This window comes from Podarcis gaigeae (genome assembly GCF_964106915.1).
Source record: "Podarcis gaigeae genome assembly, chromosome: 11".
NCBI lineage: Eukaryota > Metazoa > Chordata > Lepidosauria > Squamata > Lacertidae > Podarcis > Podarcis gaigeae.
In genome coordinates this window covers 6,440,141-6,464,132 of record NC_139687.1, presented here as the reverse complement: position 1 = coordinate 6,464,132, position 23,992 = coordinate 6,440,141, and the positions used below count along the sequence as shown (strand labels likewise).

The window sequence follows — 23,992 nt, the reverse complement described above, 5'->3', positions numbered from 1 at the left end:
ATACCACAAGAGGGCACTCTTTATTTGAATTTTGTGAGACTTGAGTAGTCAAAACATGAAGCAATTGTTATAATAATAATAATTAATAATAATTTTTTATTTATACCCCGCCCTCCCCAGCCAAGGCCGGGCTCAGAGCGGCTTACAAGCAATAATAATAGAATTTAATAGAAATTTAATAGATGAATGGTTACAACTTAAAAACAAAAATAAAATACAACATTAAAATAATGGAACATTAAAATATTAAAATGTAGCCTCATCGCAGGAGGAGAAGGAAAAGAAGGGGGGAAAAAAGAGAGTAATAGTAGCTGGGGGGGGAGTTAAATGTTCAGATTTCTCAATAATAAAAAATCTACCTTTGCTTCCATGAGGCAGGCTCAAGTGAAGCAAATGTTGTATCACCTCTAGGGTTTTTTATCCCTTCCCGATTTTACTTTGGTGACATGATGGCTCTACAAATGTGAGAACCTCTATTGCTAGAAGTATTGAGGTCATGTATTTCAATTTGTTTTAACTTGTTTTATGTGTGTTTCAAACAGCTGTATGCAGCTGGCTAAAAACATTTATTGCATAACTTGATGCATGTAGATCGCCCCCCCCCCCCCCGAATATAAATTCTTAACCCAAATTGCTGGCACACAAAATATCTACTGGTTAGATTTTCACACTGGGTGGTATCCATTGCTAGTCACTCAGAGTAGACCCGCTGGAATCAAGTAAGTTAAACCAATTGTATTTGGTCTACTTGAGTATGACTTATTTGGCTACCCCCATTTCCCCAAAAGCAAATTAAAAGTGTGTGCTCTAAAAATTTCTTAATGTTCTATTGAAGTTAGTGAGTCATAGGCTGTAGACAGTGGTTAATTTCAGCTGGTAATGGAGCACAATTTCATGTCAAAGAATGTGGCTTGTAGATTAGAAATTGTGTACCTTATCAGAGTTGCAGTATCAGAGACTTTTCACACTTGGCCCTTGGGATACTCTAGAATTGTTGGAGGCAAAATAGTTATGGCTTAGAAACTTAAAACACTTACTAAAGAGAAAAAATGCCAAAGTTCCTTCATAGCTGACGATCAGTACAACTGATGATGGGATGATTCTAGAGTTAATATCTGTATATTATGAACATCTCTGTTGTGACTTGGTACAGTCAAGATAATACTGTCACACACACACACACACACACACACAGAGAGAGAGAGAGAGAGAGAGAGAGAGAGAGAGAGAACTAAAACTACATCCACATCTTTTGCTTCCCTACAAGAATGACTTTTTAAACATCTGTCAGCTGCTATTTCCAGTTTTTGTGGAACTCTGCAATCTTAACTCGTGGAGGTGGTAAACATGAGACTGCTGTCACTTTAACTGCAAGTGTTTTGACTTCTGCCACTTATTTTGCACATAACTCTGCTGTTGCTGCAGAACTATAGACCAAGCACTTCCCCAATTCCACCTTATTCTCCCATCTGTTCTGCTGCCAGTTTCCTACCACTGTAAGGATGACAATTGTGGTTGTTGCCAGCTCAAAGGTAGTGGGTGGGTGGGTGTAGAGAGAGAGAGTCAGAAATAAGCCTTGCCTCATCCGACAAGTGGAACTGTGCTTCCCTCTTCTGTTGTAGTTCCTGGAGTCAATTGAACTTTTCAGGTGAGTCTTAAGTGCTTTCGAAAATCCTCACAACTCCAGCTTGTGTACAAAAGTTAAATACCATATGACTAAAATGTCTTTTATTTTGTGCTCTTCACAAGGGGGGGGGGGGGAGCCAATGCATAAAATTCTACTTCTTAATCAAAGAGAAATTGTAGGAGAGCTGTCTTTGTTCTGAGATGGTATTGTAGTTCAGGAACTTGGTACAATTAACAATTCAAATTTTTAATATATTCTTCGATTTCAGATACAATTTCTGAAGCGGACTTTTCTAAACTGACAGTAATAGACTTTTCTGGGGGTGATGGAGGTTCAAGAGTATCAAACTGAGACTGGAGTAGAGCAGGTGGCATAAAATGTCGCTTTCTTTTCTCCAGCCGTTTAGCAATTAGGTTCATAGGGCCAGCTAAGTGGACAAAAAGGATATTTAGTGGTGAAGGCACCTCATCTTCCTCTAGGTGACCACGGTCGCCACCAGTCCCTCCGTTCTCCAAAATGCATCTATACATTTTCTTCAGGGCTGAGCAGGCTAAAATTGCATTCTGTCCTGATGCTTGTTCCCTACAAAAAGGGAAAAAAATATTATTACTTGCACACCTCAGGAAAATATTATGCACTTAGTGATTAAGCTTCCTTAGGACCGAGTTTAAGGAACAGCCTACCTAGTTTGTACTACCTTCAAACATATAGTATTTCTGAATTCTCGCTCATGCAAAAAGCCCCCTGCATGTAGAAATGAAGCTAGGGTACGGTATAGTAGTTTTTCCACAAGCAAAAATAGTGACATGGGGGAGCATTTAGCCATGTATTCCCCCTCACACAAGTGGTATCATCCCCATTAGGGCTATGTTGTGTATCCTTCCTGCAATTAAGCCATTTACTGGCAGTTTGCTAGATTACACAAAAAGTTAAAAAGGTAAAGGGTAAAGGGATCCCTGACCATTAGGTCCAGTCGTGACTGACTCTGGGGTTACGGCGCTCATCTCGCTTTACTGGCCGAGGGAGCCGGCGTATAGCTTCCGGGTCATGTGGCCAGCATGATGAAGCTGCTTCTGGCGAACCAGAGCAGCGCATGGAAACGCCGTTTACCTTCCCGCCGGAGCGGTCCTTATGTATCTACTTGCACTTTGACGTGCTTTCGAACTGCTAGGTTGGCAGGAGCAGGGACCGAGCAACGGGAGCTCACCCCATTGTGGGGATTCAAACCTCCGACCTTCTGATTGGCAAGTCCTAGGCTCTGTGGTTGAACCCACAGCGCCACCCGCGTCCCATACACAAAAAGATACGGCAGAACTAAGCTTTGATTCCAGCTCTCCAAGACCTCTGGCAGGGCTGGGGAACCTTTGGTCCTCCAGCTGTTGTTGGACCAGAACATCCCTCATCAATGGCTGTGCTGGGTGGGACTGAAGCGAACTGGAGGCCAACAACATTCGGAGGCCCAAAGGTTCCTTGTCTATAGTCCTACCTACTGGCTTTCTAATAGTTTGCTCTCACTTTAAGTGGTTAATGTGCGTTACAGAAATCTGTCCTGCTAGTCATGGAAGCAGAGCTAAGTAAGGCATTTAATACTGAGCTCTTGACTCCTGGAAATCCTATTCAGCTATATAGTCTGAGGGGCTAGAAATCTTTCTTTCAACAAAACTTAATGAGCTCCATACTCAAGCAGCCGTTTTTGGCAATGGTGTGGGTTCTACAGCAGAATGCACAACACTGGTTTCAAGTTTCTTAAGATTCAGTCACTTTCATACCTCATTAATATGTCATGCAGGTGGCAAAGCCATGGGATTCTGTCCTAAGAAACAAGACAGACAAAACAGACAGGCTTAAGCAAATTCTGCCATTTTACCTGAAATAATAACGCCTAATACTCTCAGGTTTTCTGCCAGAAGTACATCATAAAAGGTAAAGGTAAAGGTACCCCTGCCCGTACGGGCCAGTCGTGTCCGACTCTAGGGTTGTGCGCCCATCTCACTCAAGAGGCCGGGGGCCAGCGCTGTCCGGAGACACTTCCGGGTCACGTGGCCAGCGTGACATCACTGCTCTGGCGAGTCAGAGCCGCACACGGAAACGCCGTTTACCTTCCCGCTAGTAAGCGGTCCCTATTGATCTACTTGCACCCGGGGGTGCTTTCGAACTGCTAGGTTGGCTCTTCATATTAACAGCAATCACAAATCATCATCACCATAGCTACATCTGCTTCAATATGAATCTTTAGTGAGGGATTAACTTCTGCCTGCTAGTTCACTTGGCTCAAATGAGTATGGCAAATACAATCAAAAAGATTGATCAGCTTCTCAACGTAATCCAATTTAAGCTTTATATTGCCTGCAGATTTCTTTGTAATTGCTCAGCATTAAAGCTTCACCTTTCTGTCTAGCTTGTGTTAAGACAAGTTTTATAAATGACAGCTCAAAAGTCTGCCAGGCTGGGAAGATGGTGGGAGACTGTTCATTCACTATGAAGCACACTCCTGTCTTCCAGGCGGCTTTCACAGTTTCACGCCACCAGTTCATTCATCAGAAACCATCTGCTTCCTTCACCGGCATAAACTTCGTAGTGTTGGCAAAGGCCAGTAAAGAGACACCTATAAAGGATGTTCTTAGGTGTATCCTATGAACTCTTATTTTGAGGGTGATACTGCTCCTTGCGGTGACATCATTAGTAAATCTTGAGTTTGCCCATGTGAAAATTGTATAGTAATGTGCACATGAGCTATGCTGGATGTAGCATAATCGTTTCATCCACTTACACAAGGTAGCTATTACTGTATACAGTATTAAGAAAATGGTTGCATTTTTACGTGTTATAAAAACGATTGCAAAGGTGTAAGTGGAGTCTGCTTTTAGCCAGCCACATTCCAAAACAGTGGCTGATATTCATATGTTCAGTTTCCTTTAAAATATTGCCTGTGCGGGTATGTTATATAACATTTTTAGTTGATTTTCACCAACAGTTCCTGTTAACTTGTGTATGTCAATTGAAAAAGCACAGGCACTAACTGATAAAAAGTGGAAGGAAGGAAGATCCACTGTGATGGATCTTTCTAGTTATTTCTAGTTGGTAAAGGTACAGTGGTGCCCCGCAAGACGAACGCCTCGCAAGACGAAAAACCCGCTAGACGAAAGGGTTTTTCTGTTTTGGAGGCACTTCGCAAAACGAATTTCCCTATGGGGTTGCTTCACAAGACGAAAAAATCTTGCCCCCCGGCGGGTTTTTTTTTTGCTTTTTTCGCCCTTTTCCTAAGCCGCTAAGCCGCTTATCAGCTGTTCTGCTGATAAGCCGCTTAACAGCTGATCGCTGGAAGCCGCTTGACAGCTCTAGCACTAATCCGCTAAGTTGTCAATGGGCTTGCTTCGCAAGACGAAAAAACCGCTAGACGAAGAGAATCGCGGAACGGATTAATTTCGTCTAGCGAGGCACCACTGTATCCTGCAAAGAGGACTATTCACAAACAGTGTCTAGCAGTGTAGTCAAAACGGCTTCAAAGGAATTAAACCCAAAGAAGGAAGATTTATAGACCATGCCTTCGGAAACAGCTTCAGTGAAAACATTTTTACTTCACCGGGTTTTCACTTGTGTAATAAGCGGGTGTTTTTGTCTGCTGTCACAGCTCATCCAACCAAAGCGAGGCTGCAATCCTATTCACTAGGGATAGAGACTCTCCTCCCTGAAAGAGAGGGGAGTGGTTGTGGGCGGGAGCCCGAGCACCGCCCAGCAGGGGGCGTTGCCCCCTGCCTCCAGCTCACCTGGCTGGCGCTCACGCCCCCCCGGTGGCCACCCAACCAGGTGCCGCGGTGGGGGCGTGTTCAGCAGCCTTTTGCTGCAATGGCAGCCTTTCCCTGGCCTCATTCCTCATCGTCGTCCCGTCACGAGTTACCCACCCTCCACTCCCTTTTAGTTAGGGCTTAGGTCATTGGCCTTGCTATGGACCTTAGGTTGGTCGCCCTGGTTGCCCAGGGGGCCTGGTAGGAGTTTTTCCATTTGGCAATAGGCTTTTTGGTTTTTTCGCCTACCTCGTAGCAATCGTCACAACTTTTGTGGTATTGGTGGGTAGGTTAGGCATTGGAATAATGTGTTGTGGTGTGTCGAAGTGCTAGGTGTGGCCATCGCCTATGCCTTCAATTTTTAGGGGTATTCCGTTAATGGAATCTGGCGGTCGTGTATTCCGTCCGAAGCCTGCTTGGCGGAAGGCCATGGCACGACCCTCGGTGACATCAGGGGTGAGCCTATAGTTGGATTAGCATCAACAGGTGATGAACCCCTGGTGAATAAACCCACTTGTTTCGATCCAATGCCTAAGCCAATACCTTTTCATTGCTGTAATCAATAAAGTTGTGGCCTTTTCTCGCCCATTAACCTTATATCACATGTCCTTGTGTCTTCATTTCACTTCGCGGGGGTCGGGCCCTCGAACCACAACCAATGTGACTACAACTTCCACCATCCCTGATCATTGACCATGCATCATTTGGAGGGCATCACACTGGCTACTCCTGCTATACTCACCTGGGGAAGTAACCACCACTTGTTTCTGACTTAAATGTGCATAAGATTATGCTGTCAATAAATTTTAAAATCCTACTGATTACAATGACAAAGTTAAACATATGCAATTATTGCACTGCTAGAAGTTAAGAATTGTTATAATCAACTAAATAACTGCACATGCGGAACAATGTCCACAACTTCAGTGAAACTTGCCTTGCCTCTACTTCCTCTGTGCACCCCCACAAATCTCTGTGTTTCCCCTAGCCCCCCCAAAGCAGATTAGGAAGGGATGTGGGTGGCATGCAAGGGCATGAGAACGTGGCTCATGGAAGTCATTTTGTGTGCACAACAATTTAGCTGGATGCAACCCAGAGTTGTATAAGATGAAAAACACGGCTCACCTATTCAAATGTAACTGGGATGTTTACTCAGAAGTAAGCCTCCCTGTGTTCAGTGGAGCTCATTTCCAAGTTAAGTGTGCACAGGATTACAGCCCCAATTCAACAGACAAAAGAAAAAGAGAGTTCTTGGTCTACTGGCACAGCAGCAATCCATCAGAGCCCAAGTAACCTGCAGATTATGGTTGACTGGGGTGTGGGAGGCATACAGAGACTTCCTGTTCCCCCTAATTGTAAACACATTGCTTGTTCACAGGCAGCTGAGAGGGGGAAGACGAGGCTTCTGGAATATACCAGTATGCCATACCTGGTCATTCAGAGGTATTCCTGCTGCCATTTTCTTTCTGTTCTCTTCTGGATGATAGTCGTCGCCATCATAGAATTTCCATCCGAGCTAAATAGGAATTATAATTAGGGATTACTTCATCTTAGTTTTGCAGCAACAAATCTTAGCAAACACACAATAAGGATTACACAACCCTTATGTCACAAAATGAGTCACCATTTATATCGGCCTTTCTCAACGTTGGGTCTCTGGAAGTTGTAGGACTCCTATCATCCCTGACCGCTGGTCCTGCCAGTGTGGGATGATGGGAGCTGTATTCCAACAACATCTGGGAGACCCAGGTTGAGAGGGGCTGATTTACAGTCCTGGAAAAAGAAAGTGCACATTCCATTCCAGGCAACCTCCCAGGGTGGGCAGGGCTAGAGGCAGAAAAGGGTGGAGCAGCTGATGTAAATTATGCCTTTGCACAGTCAGCATGTTTGTATGCACACACTCACAGCCCTCTCTGCATATCCAGGCAGAGTTACAGGGCATATTCCAGCCAGGCCAAAACATTCAAGGAGAGTGGAGTGGCTGGGGAAAGGGCGTGCCTTGCAGGGAGTCCCAAGGGTCAGGCAGAAGCCTGGGGGGCTGTCCTTTGCCCCTGGGTCTGAGGTCCTTCACCCCTTCATAAACACTTGGAAAGTGCAGCAACAGACAATGAACCCATGTATGAAAAGTAATATATCAACGGTACCTTCTCTCCCAGCTGGGAGCCCACAGTAGATCTGTAAAACAAGACGGAGAAGTGTAAATTCTGTATCTGGAGAATAAATTCGCTAGATAAAATCAACAGTCAATTCTATCTGTTATCCTGCCTATAAATGCCAGAGGACTGTTATAAATCTAAAGTGGAAACTCTCAAGTGGGAGAATTATGTTGATTATCTGGAGATAAACGTATCAGATATAAGTTACAAACGAGTAATATATGTAAGTGGGTGACTCACAGAACCTTCACTTCAATCAGTCTAACTGAAGTTACTATTCTAAACAAATGCAAATGTCCCAGCTGAAACAGAAATGAGTGTAAAATGCAAATTATTATTATTATTTATTAAAGTTGTATACAGCCCTATAACCATAGATCTTAGGGCAGTTCACACGATGCTGGCAGAATATAGGAGCTGACCAGGTCTCCACTGCAGGTTTGTGAGGAAATATTATAAATTGCAGCACCTCTGGTAAACTTCAAAGTCTCCACACCTTTTTCCTCTCTCCACCACCCAAAAGCAGCAGCCTGTCTTTCTAGTTCATACCACTTTGCATGAGGCTCCCAGCAATGTTTTCAACCGTAACAAACCAATTTCAATTTTCTCATTGCTGAAGCACAGAAAGAATAATGTACATTGTCACACACAGACCCAAAAGCTGAGACAGGCGAGTCAAGACGCTTCTCAGAGAGACTGAACATCTGAAGAGTCTTCAGGCTGAAGTCCTATAAACACACTTGGGAATAAACTCCACTGTAACTAAGGGAGGAAACTTTCTAAGGGGGGAAAATGCATAGGATTGGGTGCATGCTAGCCAGTTTTCGGGTTGGTGCTTAATCCTGAACTAAAATAGAGCAGGAGCTCTGTCTCTGCTGGAGACAGAGGTAACTTGGGTTCAAATTCTGTTGTACGTGTGAAGCTCACTGGGTAGTCGAGGCCTGTCTTATACTGAGTCAAGCCATCGGTCCATCTAGTTTAGTACTGTCTGCACTGAGTGGCAATGGCTCTCCGGGGTTCAGAGTTCTGTCTTCAAGGGATTGAACCTGGGAGCTTCTGAATGAAAAGTGTATGCTGCACCACAGTCACCCCCCCCCCGCTAACCTCAAAGAATAGTCGTTCTTGGTGTCTGCACTCATGCCTATGGGATCTGCACTAGAGATTGCTAAAAACTGGCACTCTTTCCCAGAATGGTGAGGTATCCTTACACTAAAGGTGTTATGTAGTGAAGTTTCACCCTGGGCCAGCAGGGGGATACTGTATATAGTTTTCACTCAGGTCTGTAGATAGTTTTCACTCAGGTCCACGTCAGTTATTTTAGGCGGGAACCCTGGGCTGTTGTTGCTACAATGTTGACAGCCGGCTGCCTATAAAAGCAGGCCGGCTGAGCTGTTTGCAGTCAGTTCTATTCCAGCTTACAAAATAAAGAGCTACTTGGAGAAATCGCTGTGTCGGCTGCTATGTCAACCCAAAACTTAACAAAAAGGATTACATTAAACTGCCCAGTTCTAACCAGTGTGCAGTAGCACATTTTCTGCAACAGTATATTCCTGTGAAGATCGCTGTGTCGCTTTGGACAAGTAGAACCAAACTCAGAGCTTGTTGTAAGAGTAAAGCAGGAAGGAGACTATGTATTCTGGTGGGAAACAAATGCTAAACAAACAAACAAACAAACAAACAAACAAACAATATTGTCTTTTTTGGCACTCTTTAGTGAAAACTGATGATTGCATCTGCATCATTGAGGCTGCAGCTCTATACACGCTTACCTGGGAACAAGGACCACAGAATTCCCATCACTAGACATGCATAGGGCCGCGCTGCTAAGTGACCGGCACTCTTGGTGTGTGCAAATTGCCACAGATAGAGGACATTGCCTCTGATCTCCTTCAACATGCCCTGTATAAGCCAATCAAAGGTTAGATCTCTGTCCCCAATTCTACATAATGGGAGCTTGAACAATGCAAAGTGTCAGTGCTGTTATCAGGTTATGATCATTTATAGCCTTCCTTTTGCTACTGCGGCGAACCTTTTTCAAGAGGTTGCCGTGTCTTCTGAAGAAGAATACTTAACCTAGGCAATGACATGACTTGTACAATAGTTGTTCTTCTGTCTGTATGTTGAATAGGCTGATCCTTAAGAATGAATGGGGCAATGCCCCAGCAATGTCAGCCAGCCTCCACCTCCTCCTTACATCCAGCCCAGGGTACAGCACTTCCTGACATCTGCTTTAGCTGAATTTTGCTTTAGCTGACATTCCCGCATCGCAGGGGGTTGGACTAAATGACCCTTGGGGTCACTGCCAACTCTACAATTCTATGATTCTTAGATTCCTAATCTCAGTGCTGCCTTTGCATAACTCAGCTGGGAGGTGGATGGGTGCAAAATTAGAATTTGTTGGCTCTGCCTGTTATTGGCCAAACTCAGCCTACTGCTCCTCTCTCTGCTTTCTGCCCTACCAGCCACCACTATCAATAATAATAATAATAATAATAATAAATAATTTATTTATACCCCGCCCATCTGGCTGGGCTTCCCCAGCCACTCTGGGCGGCTTCCAACAAAATATTAAAATACTGTAATACATCAAACATTAAAAGCTTCCCTAAACAGGGCTGCCTTCAGATGTCTTCTAAAAGTCTGGTAGTTCTTTATCTCTTTGACATCTGGTGGGAGGGCGTTCTGCAGAGCAGGCGCCACTACCGAGAAGGCCCTCTGCCTGGTTCCCTGTAACTTGGCTTATTGCAGTGAGGGAACCGCCAGAAGGCCCTCGGCACTGGACCTCAGTGTCCGGGTAGTACATATGCTTCAAGATTTGACGAGATCTGTAAAATACTATGGTTCCATAGCTGTGTAACTGTGAATGGCCATGCCAATAGCCAATGATATTCAACACATGAACATGATTGAGGGGAGCTGTATGTTTCATCTACCCTATTCTGGTGTATGCTCCAATAGGACTAGCATTGCCCTGCAGAATCAGTACAACACGGAGGATTGCTACAGGGCTTGCATCAACTTTCAGTACTAAAGGTCAACGAAGCAAGTCTCGGTTCCATGCAAGCTTACATTCTCTTCCCACTGAGCCCTGCACTTTCTTTTATTCTTTGTGAAGTATTTGGCCAGCCTTGCTTTGAGGAGATCCCAAAACAAACAGCAATTATTCACATTTAGTAAATAACCCTATATATAAAACTGATGTACAAAGAGTTGCTCCTGCGAAGCAACACTCTCTCAACGTGCAATTTGAACAGTACAATTATGGCAAGAAGGCCTATTAAAATACATACTGTCTCTTCCAAAGTAATATTTGGTAATAGGTTATCAGATTAGTTTTGACATGCATGTGTGGGTGTTGAACACGCCCACAAGGGTTTCTTCATGCAGCATGGAATTAAGTTTTCACATCACAAGCTCCCCAACATACTCTGGGGGGAAAGGAAGGCTGCTTTAAGTGCACATATCAAAAGCATGCAGATATGCGAGTTCATTTGGTGGTATCTGAGCTCGCTATGGAACAACGACTAGACCTCTGCAATCAAAACATTTTTCACTGTCATTCTAAATGCTGTTGTTTTAGCCTGTGATGTTGCCAGCACCACATAATGTGTTTTGCCATCTTGTACTAGCAAAGCTGGAGGAACACCCAGTTTCCACACACAGATTATCACTATCCATTAATTAACTGATTAAAACAGTGTATTGTTGAAATGTAGGTGATAGTTTGAAAATAAGGAGTAAGGACCTTATGATTTCCAGTGGAATCTTACAGGTCTACGAAAAAGGTCATTGTGTTCCTTGTGGTTTATTCATAGGAATCTGTGCATAGGACTGCAGGCGCCTTCATTGGACTACCTAATCAATCCTGCCAGCCTATCATTTCCACTCCTGGAAGAGTATGCATAATTATGACCTGAATCTATAGGTTGCCCTTCAGAGAGTTCTGGGGACCTGATTCTAGATTCATCTCTGCCTCAGAGTAACTCTCAGGACTGCTGGGCACGCAGACACTTCACCACAGCAAGGGGAACAACATGATTGTTGCAAGGCTTATAACAAAATCCCTCCTCCCCACAAATGGCTGCTTGCCACCATTTTTCCTGACCAATGCTCTGTGGCTTTAACCTGACAGGCAGATGTTCAAGAGGTATGGCTTCCCTAGCATGGAGTTGCAGCGAGACAGAAAAGCTGTCATTTTTTGCCTGTCCAGTAACATAGCCTCTGTCAGTATATATTTTAATGGCTCCCCTTAAGAGCCACAGTGCTTGATATAAACCCACATTGGACATTCCCTAGAGTAAGAATGATTAGAATAGGGTTTGGATTAAACAAAAACAACTTTAGTAGCTACTCTGTTTTAGAAGGGGAGACATTGCGGTCTATGGAAGAACTAACAAGGAGCAGCATTTGCGGAAGAAGCTCATATAGCCTTCCCACACAATGAAGCAACAATAATTGTGAAATGGGTTGTGATGTCTATGCTAAATACATATGCAAAGAGTGAGGAGGTATGATGTAATGTGGCAGCTAAGTGTGTGTAATCCAGGAGCCTTCTGTTTAACTGCAAGACATTTTATGTAAATATATGAGAATTCAGTGCACAAATTTTAATGGGCAGGATTCAACTAATGAGTCCTGTCCACCAAAGCCCTGCACACAAAGACCTCCGCTTGCACAATGAGGCTTTTTCCTCCCTCGTGTTCCCCAAATGTTTTGTGGGATTTCAGGAGAATCCTCAGAAGAGCCCACAGGTGGAGAGGAGAGCGGATCATGACATTTGGAAAGCCAAAACGCTCATCCTGATGGAACCATCAGCCTAGCACAATGTAGAATTCCTCCCTGTGCCCTTTATTTGGGAAAGGGCAGAACAGCAGCAGTTTTTAGCATGGCTGACAAATCAAGGTATCTGCAACTATATGAATCCAGCTATTTCTTGTGATCACCTTCAAAGCCCCTGCTTCATGTTCCCCTTTCTCCACAGGTATGGCGAGTGGGCCCAAGAGACAGAGCCTTTTCTGTGGTAGCACCAATACAGTAGAACAGACTGGCAAACATGACTGGATGCCTGGATATATCCTCTGTTCTCCTGCAACCAATGCCCTTGCCAGCACTGGTTTACCATCTACGTCCCCCTCCAACTACAGCAGCATTCATAGCTACAGCCGCAGAATGTGTGCCTTCTTGTCCCTCTCAGTTTGGCTGGGTAATGTGTGGGCTGCTTTGCTCTGGCAGCACTGCTGGGAAAGTGGAGTGAAAATGCTGACATGTTCTTGCAGGAGAGCAGACGGAGAGTCTTGCACCCATTTAAACTGGGTTAATTGTGAGATAAAAGACATGCTGGCGGTCACTACTGCCTGAGCAAGAGAACTGCTGTGGGGAATGGAAGCTGTGCTCACCCAGTGAATTTTCTTGAGGTAAAGTGCTTATGGGGCTGCTGTGAGAGGTGGGGTTTGGGTGGGAGGGCAAAGTACAGAAGACGGCTAAGAATCGAGTTTTTCTCCTCCCATCAAGAAAGCTCTGAAATAAGGCAATAACTGACGCCAATGAGTTTCTGAAGCTGGCTAAAGACAGATATGTTATATGCTTGCAATTAATATGGAACTGGTTCAGAGTGGATACTTGTGTAATTAATGGCATTTTAATGTGCTGATTTTTATAGAAAATATCTTTGTACTGCTGTGAATGGCTCTAGAATGATTGACAAAGAGCAGTATAGAAGTAGTTTTAAAAAACAAAACCAGACAAGATTTTAAAGATTTCAAAGTGGTAACCTGGCAACTTCCCCAACCCCTGGCAGCTGAGAATGCATAGGCAGTTCTTTCCCACAGTTTGTCAACTCAAATCCTTCTTCCAGGGCAACAGCTGTAATTAAAATATATTCCAAACCGGTTTTTAATCTCCAGCTGGAAAAAAAACAATAATTAGCCCGCTCTTCTATTCACACACCTTTGTTTATGTTTTAAATGGCCCCATTCCTGTTACTTCAGAGTAAAAGATAAGTGAAAAGGACTTTGCTCAGTTAGCAAGAGGGCATTTCACCCCTTTTTCTTTCCTTGCTCATCCACCAGGGACCATTTCCTTCAGCTGCTCCTTCCAGAAGGCACAAATCTCCCCGTGCATGGAACTCACACACGTGTCCTGCGTTGCTGGGCATCCCCTCCAGCGTCAGCTCCTACACGAGCGTGAACCCAGCAGGACAAGGCACGTGAGGACGGGGTACACGGGAGCCTGGTGGCACATTTGTCTCCGCGCCTCGCCTCTTTTAATCTTGCGCTTTCACACCGTTGCAAACCCCCCCCCCCCGGGGACCTGAAGGCGAAGGTCGGGAAAGGAGAAGCACGCTGTGAACATAGAGAAGACTGAAGAGACCTTTCAGAGCAAGGCTGCGAGAGGGAAGTTCTCGGAGACCCGGATGAGGAGGGAGGCGGCGAAACGAGCCTCTCCTCCTCCTCCTCTCTCCCGCGCCCCTCGCCGCCCCCCTCGCCCTCTCCCCTGCCGCCCTCTACCTACTTCCCGGAGCCGCTCACTCCCATGACCACCAGCTGGAGCGCCATCACGCCCAGGCGCCCAGCTCTTCCTTCCTGCGCTCCCGCTCCGCTCCGGCCGCCTGCTCTGCGCGGCCCCGCCTCGCCGCCGGCCCGCCCCGCCCCGCCCCGCCCCGCGAACCTGGCGGGCGGCTCCGCGGGCGAAGTGCACGGGGCGCCGCGCGCGAAACGCGTCCGCTTCGCCCTGGCGGGCTGCGCAAGCAGCGCCTCAGGGGGACTCGAAGGGGCTCCGCTTTCCTGGGGCGGGGGGAGGGGGGGTGCATCTTGCCCTTCCTCACAGCAGCCAACTGCTCGGGGTCCCTTCGGCCGCCCCAATAAAATACTTGAGGGACCAGCCCCCTCGACGTTGATGGCTTACCTCCCCCCCCCCGCATATTTTATGCAAGTGGACCTCCCTGCCCCCCTTGAAAGGAAGGATGGCTACCTGGAAGAAGTTTAAAGACTATTTGCAGAAATATTGTAAAATTAAGGAATGTTAGAATGATGTTGGATAGAAATTAAGTGGTTTTCAGGTGTAATGTTTAAGAGATAGGGAAAATAAGGTTCTGAAATAATTAAAAGAATTAGTGGTGAGGATTTGCTGAACAAACAATTTGAATTGGAATATAAGAAAGGGAGGTATGAGGAGGTCTGGAAAATAAGTCAAAAGAAAGTAAGTGGAAACTCTGTGTTTTTAAATTGTTTTTATTTTTGTACTTTTGTATTTTTGTTTTTTCTTTCTTTTTGTTTTACAATGCATTATTTTTGAAAACTTTAATAAAAATCTTATATATATATAAAAAAGAAGAAACGAAGGATGGCTACCTGCCAGCTACAGTTGCCCAAAGGGTGCCAAGGCCTTAATAATAATACTGTGTAATAATAATAATAATAACACAGTGGTACCGCTGAATGCAAAAGGGATCCGTTCCAGAGCCCTGTTCGCATCCTGAAGAGAACGCAACCCGTGTCAGCAGGTCGCGATTCACCACTTCTGCGCATGCGCATGACGTCATTTTGAGTGTCTGCACATGCACAAGCGGCGAAACCCGGAAGTAACATGCTCCATTACTTCCGGGTCGCCGCAGAGCACAACCTGAAAATGCTCAACCTGAAGTAACTTTAACCCGAGGTATGACTGTAATTTTATTATTTATACCCCGCCCATCTGGCTGGGTTTCTCCCAGCTGCTCTGGGCAGCTTACAGCATACAGTGGTACCTCTGGATGCGAACAGGATCCGTTCCGGAGCCCCGTTCACATCCTGAGCGGAACGCAACCCATGTCTGCGCATGCGCATGTCATGATTTGCCGCTTCTGTGCTCGTGCGGGACGTCATTTTGAGCGTCTGCTCATGTGCGAGCGGCGAAACCCAGAAGTAATGCATTCCGTTACTTTTCAGGTCGCCGCGGAGCATAACCTGAAAACGCTCAACCTGAAGTGACTTTAACTCTAGGTAAGGCTGTATATAAAACATAGCAAAATAACAAACATTAAAAACTGCCTGATACAGGGCTGCAAAAATTTCCCTCCGTTCTCTAAACAAGCCATGCAATGCAACCTTAGCAACCACTGCAATTATAGGCAAACCCAAGGCTGGATTAAGGGATAGCTGTAGAGCATGAGACTTGTTGTCAGGATTGCCCCACATTGGGCAGAAGATTCCTGCATTGCAGGGGATTGGATGAAATGACCTTTGTGGTCCCTTCCAAGTCTATGATTCTAAGGTGGTTGGGGGCCCTGTTGCAATTCCTTAGGCCCTGGATGGGGCAGTCTGTGATTCCCCCCTCCCTTCCCTGTTGAACCCCAGCTCCCCTCAGCCCCAATGGGCAGCAGCGAGGGAAAGGGTCCAGTTTTGGTCTGGCATGAGTCTCAATGGGGCATGAGGCCTTTCTCCCCTAACCACTCGCCGATAGAAAACTTGAGCTCCCTTAGCTCTCCTAGCAAAGTCCTTAGCAGAGTTTTTGCAGCGGCAGAAACTGTTGCCTTGTGTGTGGATAATAAATCAGACTGAATGCAGGCTTCTTGCTAATCTCCAACAGTCTTTTAATGAGAAGAAAAACATCATAAATCAGCCCGGCGAAAGAGCAGACATCCTTTCGCCTCTCAGCCATAAACGAAAGGAAAACACACACACAAAGAAGGATTCCCGTATGTGAACATAACCACGCCTCAGAATGTGAGACGTCACACAGAACTGTTTAACCCTGTAAGTTCTGATTCTCCTCACACACACACCAGACCTATGAAGTAGAGGAGGTAGAGACCAGACTGGATCAACTGCAGAACCGGATTGGAGCACAAAGCTGCCTGGAAGTCACCTCCCATCAACTGATAAGTGGTGACCTGAAGCCTGCCCAGCAAAGTCCCAGCAGTCATCATCTGACAACAGGTGATTGAGAAGTGGGTGGCCTCGCCCCACCCACCTACCTGTCAAATGAGCTTGGGAGAGGTAAGGGAGATAAGGATCTGGCCTGCTGGCATCTGGAGGACCTCAGGGTCTCCATCCCTATACTAGGGATATAATCCTACCCACTTTGGAGCCCTTTGAGCCCAGAGGAAAAATCCCAATATCAGTTGAAGCAGGAGACATTTTGCAGTAGTTTCATATGTTAAGTTGGAATCATTACCATATGACAAAATAAAAACTAGGAATGCAACGCTGACAAAAGAGTATTCCAAGACTGGCTGCTAAAACATATTTTAAAAGCTGTTTTCTCCAAACTGGTGCCCTCCAGAAGTTTTGTTTGACTACGATCCCCATCAGCCCCAGCCAGCATTTTTTAATAATAATAATAATAATAATAATAATAATAATAATAATAATTTATTATTTATACCCCACCCATCTGGCTGGGCTTCCCCAGCCACTCTGGGTGGCTTCCAACCAAACATTAAAATACAGTACTGTAATATTTACATACATTCCAAAACATGAGACAGCACCAGGTGAAGGCTGCTTTAAGGCTTGACCACAGAGTACCGTAATTACTGTAACAAGATTGTTTCCTTTTGTTGCATGGATTATATTGCAGGGCTGTAATATATCTCAAATGGAAGGAAAATGGAAGAGATTAAGACACTGACTCATTTTATGCATGAAATCATTCATGTAGTGTTAAATTATACTCTCAACTATATATTAAGATGCAATTTTTAATAATATCAAAAGTAAGACTGAATTTTAATTACTTTTCTTATAATTTCTACAGTTTGTGGTTTCTTATATACAGTTTCTTACAATTTCCACAGTTGCCACCGTTTATTAGGATTATATGCAGGTTTATCTAGGAAAAGCTGCATATCATCCTAAGAATAGAACAGATCCTCTCTCTGTCAATACTGCACTCCTGATCAAATTTGCAGGAAATGAACTTCAGTGGAAGATTTAAAGCAAGCTCATAATTTCCCCCCATTTGGATGATGCTCAGGCAATAGCTGGAGAAAATTTAATTTTGCTGCCTTGATGACAAAGCACCTCCCTTTTGTTTCCAGACTTGCTTGTGATAATACCTGGGGTTTGGCTTTTTAAAAATCTTGGATTGAAATGGAATGCTTATTCATGAAGTCAAAGACAACTTTGGATAATTTTTTGGGCACTGTATTATGGTCATAGATAGGCAAATGGAGTATCAAATTAAAGCACAGAACAAGATTTGAAGAAAAATAATAGAGACCTTGTGAGGGAGCATGGCAGTCCATGTCCTGTGCCACTTGAAGTTGCATTTTAAAAATTATATTGAAGTAAAAACAGCTTTTTTTAAATTAAAAAAGTTGTCACTGCCCTTCCTAAACAGTCCAGCCTCCAAAATCTCTCCTCCAGATTGATTTTCTTTTCCAACTTTCACCCACTCCCAGTCTCCATGAAATTCAGCAACAAAACACAACAAAAACAAGCAGCTGCTGCATGATATCCGATACATTTAAAGAAATATGTTCTGGAGCTTCCTCAGCTCCATCAGGTCCCAGGGCGGAGGGCAAGGTTGTAAAGGGGAGGCAGTAACTAAGTGACAGGAATTAAGAATGAAAATGAAAAAATGGAACTAATCTCCCAGCAAACACTTGATCCTGTAATGTGCTGTTTTTAATGCACTCCAGCACAGAAGAGGACACAAAGTTGGTGGCAACATTTTAATTTGCTTATGTCACCTCAACCCTTTAGGCTGGCCTTGACCATGGGCATCCTAGGCACTCTGTATAAGCTTAGTAGGAAAGGAAGAACTCTCAGGTGGTTGGAACCTCAGTTTTTTAGGGTCTGCTATATTTTCTATGAGGGACGCGGGTGGCGCTGTGGGTTAAACCACAGAGCCTAGGACTTGCTGATCAGAAGGTCGGCGGTTTGAATCTCTGCAACAGGGTGAGCTCCCATTGCTCGGTCCCTGCTCCTGCCAACCTAGCAGTTCGAAAGCACGTCAAAGTGCAAGTAGATAAATAGGTACCACTCCGACGGGAAGGTAAATAGTGTTTCCATGCGCTGCTCTGGTTCGCCAGAAGCGGCTTAGTCATGCTGGCCACATGACCCAAAAGCTGTACGCCGGCTCCCTTGGCCAATAAAGCGAGATGAGCGCTGCAACCCCAGAGTCGGTCATGACTGGACCTAATGGTCAGGGGTCCCTTTACCTTTACCTATATTTTCTATAGATGAACAAGCATTTGTCCAAGGAGTCAAGTCTTAGAATTTGCTGCTGAGCTGTCTTCAGCCTGAAACAATACTGATAGTCTAATTTTGTATGAACATATCTAACATAGATCTGATGTCTGGACTGGCTTTCAGTTTAGTCACCTTCATTCAAGCCATCACTGACTTCAGGCACTCTTTAATGAAAGCCATAGCTCCTCCTGGATCTCATAATAGTAAGATAAATAGGGTGAGTGTTATCAGCATAATAATGGCACTTGTTTATAACCACGAAAGACAACATTATCTCTGGAGGCAGCCAACAGGATAATTCTCAGGAGGAGCAACAAAAGTGCCTGCCATGTAGGAGTGGAACCACTGCAAATTGGAGCCCTGACTACCAACCCACACAGATGTATTTGTTTGTTTATGAAATTGCTATCTTGCTCTTTCTCCCAAAGGAGCCCAGAGTGGCAGACAAGAAAGTAGTAAAAGCAATACAATTCTGATAAAAGAAAACATATTTCAAACAATTAAAAGCATTTAAACACAAAAAGAACATTTTCAAACTTTGAAAAACAGCCACAAACCCTCACAACTAATCATTTCAAAGTTGCTAGGAATGTATCTTTCACCCATCAAATGACCCAGAAGGGCACATATATTTAATATATTGGGCATCTTCCACTATTTTTATGATTTATATATCACCTAACAGGCTTAAAAATTATAAAATACTAAAAGCAGTTGTACGTCTTTCAGATTTAAGAAGTTATATTTAAGCTCCAGTTGCAAAGAGAACAGTCCAACTGGCGTGGGTTTTGATTGGGGAAGCGGCTAGTATGTGCTGATTGCTGCAACCCTAAATTATGTACATGTACCAGGGAGTAAATCTCATTAGATACAATGAGATTTGCTTCCAAATAAACAAACATGGGATTGCTTCGTAATCTCCACCACATATATTGGTACTGTCTTTATGAATTCCATTTCTAGGCTGTTATCCCTGTTGAGTTTGCATGGTGGAAAAAAGCAGGATGGAATTCTGAAAGCATACATACATACGTAAACATCACTGTTGCTGATGAACTACTGATGTTCCGACTGTGCACTTCTTCAAAAATATTTCAGATTCCCAGTAAATCACACAGGAATAATTTAGATTCTCACACCCGAATATTCTTGTAATGCAACAGATTCATGTAATACAATATTCCCAAAGGCCTTAATTGCTTTCAGATTCCTCTATACATAGATATATAAATCTTCCTCATTATCTTCAGCCTCCATCAGAACACCCTGGAAGCACATTCTGCAATCTTATGGGAACTCTGATGCACTGATGCAATACGTGGTGGGGGAAGTTCTCCGAGGGCAGTGCTTAATGAGAATGCCAGCCTCTAGGCACCAACACTGTGCCACTGCTGTTAATTAAACTTTAATATGTAGCATAAAAGAAGCGAGGGGGGAATGCATGACTGGTAGAAATTACACCAGAACAAATTTATGACGAAAGACCAGATCTCTCTCCCCCCCCCCCAATTTTGTTTTTGAAGCATTCCAACATCATCTAAGATACAGTCTCCCCGACAAAATTAATCCTATCTTTTGATCTTCTGTTTTACTAGCTGGAACTTACAACTTTATTTCAACGTCACTTGGAATTACAGTACCTTTTAAAAATGAAAAGTGACAAACGGAAATCCACCTGTGCAACACAACTTCCAGTTTCTGTTCTTTCTCCTCCAAATTTGCTCTGGCGGCTTCTCTCCCAACCTTTCACAGCAGACTTGGGTGATGTGTTGAGGCTTTCCTTTCGCATGTTGGGTCTCATTCACAGATGGAGGGCTCTGTGATCCATGAGAGGATGTGATTTCTTTTTGCTGATTCCCCTTCCTTTCACAGCCCAATGCCCACACACCCCAGTCTGCTCCAGAGGATTGGAAGACACTTTTGAATACCACGAGTGGTGGCATGGGAGACAAAAGCTCTCATCCCTTTCCATTCATGGAAACCACTGCACCCAAGAGTCCTCCATGAGTGCAGGGATACCGTTGGTTACAACTTGCTGCATATAAACTCAGAATGGCCCTTATTCTGATACTTATCTTGCACAAATGTTCTGTACTAAAATCAATGGTAGCTGAAGCCATGCAATTTATACTCTCACTTGTTGAGTCTGGGTTAGTTGAATACAGAAGATGTTCCATGCAAGCTGTTAGAATGTCCTCATGTTTCCTCCAGCTTCCTCCCGTGCCTCCATCAGTCGGGATGGGTGCCTCTTCAAAATATGCCGCTAGCTGCCTATCAGCTACCTAAACCATACAACAGAGTAACTGTTTCCTAAATGCAGTTTTCCATGGTAAATCTTTGTGGATATGATTAAATTTACAATCATCTGCCAAGGGTGTCCAGAAACATTAGAGGAGTGCAGGAATGGAAGCCTAACTCTGGCCAGAAGTATAATTTTTTCTCACTTTGACCGTTCTTAAATTCTCTGCGTTAATGTTGCGTGTATATTCCCCTCCCTGCAAAGTACACATTAAGGACCTGTGCTCTGCATTACAATGAGAGTGCTACTCCTGCCATATCTGAGAAAGAGAATGTTGAGCCAGATTTGAGTATTGTGAAAGTGGCTCGATAGCACAGAATAACTCCTGTGAGATAAGCATATTTAATTGGTACAGAAAACATGTACAAAACAATTATCTCTATATAACACGTGACACCGGCCTGTTATTTGCATTCATTTTGTCTCATATACTCTCAGAGCACCACATTAATTCAAATGAATTCAGTGACTCTCTTTCAGCTCCACCCCATGGCTCCTTTTACTTATGTGAGAATCCAGCATCTAGCACATTTTCCCACCAACACAGCATTGTGATGAGAGATTATGTTCTGGTGGAATTTCTGTCTTCCTCAGATGTTTTCCAGAGAAGTAAAACTTATTCCATTTGGTGATAGTTAGCATAATGTTTCAGCCAATGCTTCTGTTAGAAAGATCCGTTCTATTCCTATTAGGGTGGGGAGCTTGGGTAGCCATTTCCCAGAATTCTTTGGGAGAAGTTGTGGCTCTTAAAAGTGCTTTGAATGCATGGTGTAGATGTGACTTACAATGCAGTGCCTTTATTCATTCAGTCAGTCCCAAACACTGAGGATCCAACATGCTGCCTTACTTTTGAAGTGACCCAACTTGTATAACCTCATCAAACCTTCAATGTTTGTTTGCTTTTTCAAAGTACCATCCTACCATGTCAGTAGCCATCAGTAGAGTGGAGCAGAGCCATGGAACCATGCTCCTGACACTGCCATCGCTACAGCTTATCTGCACTATGCTGGTGTGAGGCTGTGAGGGGTGACATGAGGGCTGGGGTGTGTGTGTGCACTGCTGAAGTCAATCTGGCAATCCTACATATGCCTGGCCTTCATGGCCTAGGACCCTCGTACCTATGGGACCGTCTCTCCTGGTATATCCCACGAGGACCTTACAGTCTTCAAATATAAACATCTTGGAGATCCAACCACAGGGCGGTTAGGCTGGCCTCAACCAGAGCCAGGGCTTTTTCGGCTGTGACTCCGATCTGGTGGAATGCTCTGTCACAAGAGACTAGGGCCCTGCAGGACTTGACATCTTTCCGCAGGGCCTGCAAGACAGAGATGTTCCACCAGGCCTTTGGCCAAGGCGCAGTCTGACCCCCTCCTTCTGTAATCCTCATAGCACTCTGGCCCAATGGTTGCCATTAATTTGATTTTGAATTAATTTTAGAATGAATTGATTTTAGAATGTATTTCAATTAATTGATTGTGATTTTATGAAAACTGTGTTATTTTTACTGTTGTTAGCCACTCTGAGCCCGGTTTTGACTGGGGAGGGAGGGATATAAATATTATTATTATTATTATTATTATTATTATTATTATTATTATGATGATGATGTTGCCCTGCAATGCTGCAATGCCGTTACTGGGACGGCAGCTTCATATTCGCCCCACTATAATGGGCGCTATTACTGCTTTAAAAATATTTTTAATAAACATTCTTAAATTGGTCTTGAGGTTTGGCACGTGTCTGCGGCAGGCTCAAGGGCTGATGTTTCCTCTAAAGTGCTTAGATTGCTTTGACTCCATGCTGTCCATGTATTAGAGAAGCCTCAGTGAGAGCAAGCAGATCCCTGCCCTGCAAGAGACAGCGAAAGTGAGGCACTCTGGACGTTGCCTTGCCTAAGTAAGCAATGTGCTGGTATTGTTCTGGACTTCTGGGAAGAAGCCATGACTGTTTAAAGTGGAATGAAACTGCTTTAAATGTGTAGCGCAGATGAGGCTCAAATGTGTACAGTGGTAACTTGTTCTGGAAGTCTGCTCCAAAACCAAAGTGTTCTAAAACCAAGGTGTGCTTTCCCATAGAAAGTAATGCAAAATGGATTAATCTGTTCTAGACTTTTAAAAACAACCCCTAAAACAGCAATTTAACAAGAATTTAACAAGAATAGAGGGCGAATTTCTGAAGGGAATACAGGCAATATACTTAGTCCAAACTGCCAAATTAGTAATAAACAATAATCTTACAAACACATTTAAAATCGAGAAGGGAACAAGGCAAGGATGCCCTCTCTCCCCGCTCTTATTCATCATGGTATTAGAAGTACTGGCGAATAAAATAAGATCGACATCGGAAATACAAGGAATTAAAATAGGACTGAAGGAGTACAAATTAAAAGCCTATGCGGACGACCTGATGTTATCCCTGGAAGAACCGCAAGAAAGTATGGGCAAAGCGCTGGAGATATTAGAAGAATATGGCAAGCTATCCGGATTCAAATTGAACAAATTAAAGACAAAAATGTTGACAAAGAACCTGGGAAATGAGCAAAATGAAAAATTAGAGAGAAATCATGGAATAAAGGTGGCAAAAAAAATAAAATATTTAGGAATATGGCTCACACCAAAAAACATAAATTTAATTGAAGATAATTATTCGACAACATGGAATGAAATTAAAAAAGACTTAGACATTTGGAATAGAATTAACCTCTCGTGGCTGGGCAGGATGGAGGTAATAAAAATGAATGTTCTTCCAAAGATGCTGTTCTTATTCCAGAACATACCTGTAATCAGGGGACCTAGACTATTCAAGGACTGGCAGAAAACCCTTGCAAGATTCATATGGCAGGGAAAGAGGCCTAGGATTAGATTTAAACTACTCACGGACCGAAAGGAGAGAGGGGGGTTTGCAGTTCCCAATCTAAAATTGTATTATGAAGCTGCTTGTCTCTGCTGGGT

The 23,992-nt window shown here is 44.0% G+C and overlaps 1 protein-coding gene across 1 annotated transcript; it reads right to left on the bottom strand.

Moving 5' to 3' along the window:
* Window positions 1-1,717: 1,717 nt before the first annotated feature.
* IDNK (IDNK gluconokinase) lies at window positions 1,718-14,194 on the bottom strand. The gene is made up of 5 exons (XM_083702156.1): window positions 14,079-14,194; window positions 7,557-7,587; window positions 6,842-6,928; window positions 3,397-3,440; window positions 1,718-2,209 (listed from the first exon to the last, which is right to left on the bottom strand). Exons 1-5 carry the CDS (start codon window positions 14,120-14,122, stop codon window positions 1,858-1,860), a joined length of 558 nt encoding a protein of 185 aa, XP_083558282.1. The 5' UTR covers window positions 14,123-14,194; the 3' UTR covers window positions 1,718-1,857.
* Window positions 14,195-23,992: the final 9,798 nt, after the last annotated feature.